Consider the following 5,509-nt stretch of genomic DNA (forward strand, 5'->3'; position numbering starts at 1 on the left):
AAATTATAATAATTATTCAAAAACAAACGAAAAAAAACAAAAAAGAATTTAAATTGAATCGCGTAGATCTGGGCGATTGGACTCCGGTTCAATCGCCACTTTTTGGGCGGTTCACCAATCGCCCAGATCTGGGCGGTTCATGTTTAAATTTTTTTTTTTGTTTGTAAATTTAAATTAATTAGATTCGAAAAAAAATTACTTCGATTAATTGTTTGCGAATTGAACTTAGTTTTTGCTCCAACAATTTGCTTTTGGAAGTTGGTTTTTAAGTGTGGTATGAAAAATTTTTGTGAGATTGTGGTATATGTAGAAAATTTTAAGTTCAATGGCAAAATTGTAATTTTTTGAAAATCTAGGGACAAATTCGTAATTTCTTCGAAATGTGACGATAAAATAAAAAGGGTGGCGATATTTAAGGATCGGGTAAAACTAATACACCAATGTATAGCATAGAACACTCCCTCAACACCAATTTTGAAGGGCTTTAAAGGTTCTGATGTTAGCAATCGGGATGTTGCCGCCGGCGATCTAGTCCTTTTCCGTAGCGTTCTGGTACGAACATTCCAAACGGTGCAGCGTTTGGCGTTTCAGGTAACTATGTTCTGCTTACTGTAATTGTAATATTGCTTGTCTGTGCAAAATTTGATATATGAAGCTAAGCTGGCATTTTAATGGATGGATTATTAGGGTTTAATTTGCATATTGAAATCCTGATTTCTGTTTTTGTTCAAGATTATTTTTGTATTGATTTGTGTTCTATTTGGTGTTTTTCTGCATTTTTTTCTGTTGTTCTGCTGGTCATGTATGTGGGTTTTAGATTCTGCCGTTGGGCTATTGGCTATTGCTAGTCATCAGTTTCTGATTAGTGATTACTGCTATTGGTTGTCTGCAAAATTTTGGTATAAGAAACTTAGTTGGGATCTTAATGGACGGATAATTAGGGTTTGTTTTGCTTATTGGAATCCTGATTTCTGTTTTTGTTTTAGATTTATTGTATTGATAAACTACAAAATTATCATGGATAGATATAATTTCAGACTATGATGTTTAGCATTCCTTTTTTTTTTTTTTTTTTTTTTTGCGTTTGGGGAAGCATCACTATACATCGACTTGTAGACTCTGTTTGCCGTTAGCTATGAGCGTATTGTATTGTATAGCTGGGGATGCAGGATACTGACTAATGAGGACCTGAGGGATACTCTAGTATTCATTATTTTTGGTGAAAATGTTAGTGATGTCTTCAGAAAAACTTTTCACATTTGCGTTTGTCTGTGCATTTTTAGGCTTGTTTCGGCCCGTTGTCCGATCTTTGTTAGCATGAATGTTGATTGGTGTTAGACTGTTAGTCGTAAGAGATTGTTTAAACTCTGTAGTTTGCCTTACTCATTTTGGGGCTGAGTTTCTAGTAGCCATTAACTGTTTTGAACCAATGCAATTTTTCGTTTATTTATTACTACTATAATTGTTACCAGTATTACATGATTTGCTAATCACATTGCGAATCGTGAATCAAAAAAAATCATGGTTGTCTTTGTGCTATTTTAGGCTTTTTTTAGCAAATTGTGAAATCAAAAAGCGAATTTTCTATCGGATTATGTTTAGCTTGTTCTAATTTTGCATGCTGTAGTAGTTTTGCTAATTCCTTTGTTTTGTTTGTGTTATTGTCTTCCCTGGATTTTACTGATTAATGATTCATATGCTCTAGGTGGCGCAAATTATTTCAGGCTATCATTGTTTGAAAATCGATAGATCAACATTTTAAATGGCGGTGATTAGGTGTAGAAGTTGGTGTAAAATTTTGAGTGGGATGCTGCTGGGTAATGTAGAGATAAATGAAATTGGAAGAAGATGGTATTCTAGAGATATGAAGACTGACTGGAATAAGCTGCGACCAATGATACAACAGAGGATAGAGAAGAGGCTTATAGGATATCCACTAAGATACATGATTCCTATTGCAAAGGAAGTTCTTCTAGCACGGTCTACTCTCATCCATGGAGTTTCTGCACTCCTCAAGGCATTACCTGTTGTAACTTGCAAGTAAACTTTGATTTTAATTTTCAACTATTGATTTGATTGCCTCTCGAGTTTTTTGCTGCTTTTCCGCTTTTTTTATTTATTACTCATTTGAGATTGTGAATTTCGAGAATCTAAATGTTTGAAATGGGCAATGAGAAGGTACTAATCAAAATCTACAGTGATATTGAAGTTGTTGAAAATGGAACTTCATAGGTCACTTATGAGTTCTCAATCACTTAGTTGAATCGGGGATATGGAGAACATTTGATCCTTTTTTTTGTATAAGTTAAACCTCATGGAACAAACTAGAATATATTTTTGAGGAAGAGAGAGAAGTTTGTAGTAGAAATAAGCTTCAAATGGGCATATGATTATGGCAATTACTAGCAGCAAAATAGTATCTATTTCCCTCTTAAGAAAAGCATAAAATGTATGGGTTGGTGGATCCTTATAAGAAAAGTTGGTGGAGACAGAAGGATGAATAAGTCTTCAAGCTTAGGTGTGGCTTGTGCTTGTAGGAAATTTTTAGAGCATCTTGGCTGATAACTTTCTTCATTTTTCTCTTCCTTATACTTTAATTGTAGTTAGACAGCTGGATAGTAAGGTGTAATGAATAGAATATAGGCATGTAGGAGGTACTTTGAGGTTGAGTCGAAAATGTAATCGAAGTCTGTTTCATCCCTTACTGTTGTATATTCCAGCGTATTCACTTGGTACTATCATCTTCTTCGTTACTCTTTCATATGGGCAGTTAGTTCATAACATTAGATTCCAGCATAGAAAGTCGCATCATCTCACTACTACCAAAAAAGCAAATAGACAGCTGTTGATCTGGGTGCTGTTAGAAAGGCGCCATATAACAACATTTCACGGCAGTAAATGATGCATGTTCTAATAGATGACGGATAATACATTTGATAGCACCCATTAGTTTTCCGTTTTGGGCGATAAATAAGTCATTACAAACCTACATCCTTTTAATCGTTTGACACTAATCAAATATATCATACAGATGGAAAGCATAATAATAGGACTACTGATAATTGTTTTAGGATAGTTAGGAAATGATTCGGAGGTGTTTCTCTCTTTGGGTTGTTTGTCTGTAAACTATAAAAGCTCGTTTAACTTTTTTTCAGCTCCTATTCGATGAGTTATACAAGAGCAGTCGATCATTATTCGTTGAAGAATGTTGAAACTCTATTTTGATATGTCTACTTTAATTTTGACTTTGCTTCATTTTTCCTTCATTGACAAATGTCATTTCTTCCAGGAACTGTCCGGAAGTATATATTGGTGAAAAAGGTCATATGATTCGCTCATGCCGTGGTTTTAAACAGTTGAACAAGAATCAGGTCCATGAATGGATCAAGGCAAGTTTAAATGATATACTAGTTCCTGTGGAGACATTTCATCTTGAAAACCTGGCCCAAGATGTGATCATGCACCACGAAAGATTTAATCACGAACGTGTTCCCGTTATCGTTGAACTGTGTTGCCAAGCAGGAGCTTATCCACAAGATTTTGATTTTCGATCTTCTAACTGTATGTCAAAAGCTACAGAATCTGCAGTAGAGTTTTCCTCGTGTACATTGTCGGCTAATGAATTGATGACCATAGGAAACAGAACATTAAGTGCATGGGAAATACTCAGAGAAGGTGTCAAGAAGCTATTATTGGTCTATCATGCGAAGGTCTGCAAATATTGTTCGGAAGTTCACGTGGGACCATCTGGCCATAAAGCCCGACTTTGTGGAGTATTCAAGTGTGAACACTGGCGAGGGAATCATTTCTGGCAGAAGGCGAGTGTAGATGATTTAGTACCACCTAAAATGGTGTGGTGTCGTCGACCTCAAGACCCTCTAGTACTTCTCCATGAACACCGTAGTTACTATGGGCATTTACCTGCTGTAGTAGATCTCTGCTCAAAGGCTGGTGCTATGCCACCCGCCAAATATTCTTGTATGATGAAAATTCAGGGTTTAAGCGGGCCGCCTCCAGATTTTATTTCAGGCTAAACTCACCTTTTTGGCATTGAGTTCACTTGTCATTTCGGACCGTCCCAAGTTTTCGAGGTGAAATAGATTCTTTTCGATATCAATCTTCTTCCGGGAAGCTATTTTGGGACACCGTGATAAAATGTGCCAATGCATTATTGGTGACACTTTTTAAAGATGCATATGGTTAAGATTTGTTCTCTTCGCTTGATATGAGGCAATAATGTTGCTCGTTGTTACCATTTTGTTCCTTTGTTTGGCTTGATTTTTCGGGACTCTGGGAGATTATTATTAGTCCATTAGATAGATTTTTCAAAAGATTTGTTCAATACCTAGCATCATCAGAGCATGTACTTCTCAATGCACATGCTTTGTTTAAATAGTTGTTACACTTTTTTATTTCATGTATTTAATGCATTATGTTGATTATGTATTTAGATCAGATTTGGATTAAATGCGTATAATTAAAAATATAAAAAGTTGATGGTATGAAAGAATACATTAATATGAATTAAAAAAAATCTGAGAGTCTATTCCCATTATATTGCTCAAAAAAAAAATAATTCCCACTTTGCATTATGTGGGAAACTATTTCCCACATTACCGCCCACGTCAGATTTTTATTTATTTTTTTTTTAATAAAACCGCATCCTGAAATGGCGGTTTTGTTAAGAGATCTGAACTAAACCGCTACTTGAAGTGGCGGTTTTGTAGTAGTACAAAACAATATTTTTTTTTTAAAAATAAAAAGTAAGATAACCGCCACTTCAAGTGGCGGTTTTGTAGTAGTACAAAACATTATTAAATTTTTTTTTTAAAAAAAAAAAAAGTAAGCAAACCGCCACTTCAAGTGGCGGTTTTATAGCAGTACAAAACAGCATGTCATTTTAATTTTTTTTTTAAAAAAAAAAATTAATAAGCAAACCGCTACTTCATGTGGCGGTTTAGTGCTTAAGGCAAACCGCCATCTCAAGTGGCGGTTTTGTCTGAAAAAAAAAAAAAAAATTTCTGACGTCGACGGTAATGTGGGAAATAGTTTCCCACATAATGCAAAGTGGGAATTTTTTCTTTTTTGAGCAATATAATGGGAATAGACTCAAAATCTGATATAGTTATATTTTTTTTCTTATACAAAAGAGAATAATAAGTAAAATAATACTCCATCCAATTCACTTAAAATGGAATATTTATTTTTTCATGCTATCCAATGCATTTGTTCAATGTTTAATGTCTCTTATTATACATAACGAAATATTATAAAAAGTGGATATTAATATTTTTTGCATTGAGATGAATTAAATAAGATTTCACTTGACTATGTTTTGATTAATAGATTAAAAATAAAATATAAATTAAAAATACTAAGTAAATAATATCAAAAAGATAAATATCCCATTTTCAGTGAAATGGAGAGACTAATATTAAAACTTTTAAAAATGATGAGATATTGGACATTCATAATAATTAATAATCAAAAAATCATAATTCGATAAAGC

The 5,509-nt window shown here is 33.9% G+C and overlaps 1 protein-coding gene across 1 annotated transcript; it reads left to right on the forward strand.

The window, feature by feature from the left end:
• Positions 1 to 435: 435 nt before the first annotated feature.
• On the forward strand, positions 436 to 4,463 carry LOC130818305 (APO protein 4, mitochondrial). Its single transcript, XM_057684430.1, has 3 exons — positions 436 to 591; positions 1,706 to 2,040; positions 3,290 to 4,463. The coding sequence occupies exons 2-3, from the start codon at positions 1,763 to 1,765 to the stop codon at positions 4,032 to 4,034; spliced, it is 1,023 nt and encodes a 340-aa protein (XP_057540413.1). The 5' UTR covers positions 436 to 591; positions 1,706 to 1,762; the 3' UTR covers positions 4,035 to 4,463.
• The last annotated feature ends 1,046 nt before the right edge of the window (positions 4,464 to 5,509 follow it).

The sequence above is a fragment of the Amaranthus tricolor genome, chromosome 7, assembly GCF_026212465.1.
Source record: "Amaranthus tricolor cultivar Red isolate AtriRed21 chromosome 7, ASM2621246v1, whole genome shotgun sequence".
In the NCBI taxonomy this organism is placed as follows: Eukaryota; Viridiplantae; Streptophyta; class Magnoliopsida; order Caryophyllales; family Amaranthaceae; genus Amaranthus; species Amaranthus tricolor.

Coding starts and splice junctions, on each gene's coding strand:
- LOC130818305 (XM_057684430.1), top strand. CDS start 1,763: ATGGCGGTGATTAGGTGTAGAAGTTGGTGTAAAATTTTGAGTGGGATG. Junction 2,041..3,289: donor TTACCTGTTGTAACTTGCAA/GTAAACTTTGAT, acceptor CATTTCTTCCAG/GAACTGTCCGGAAGTATATA.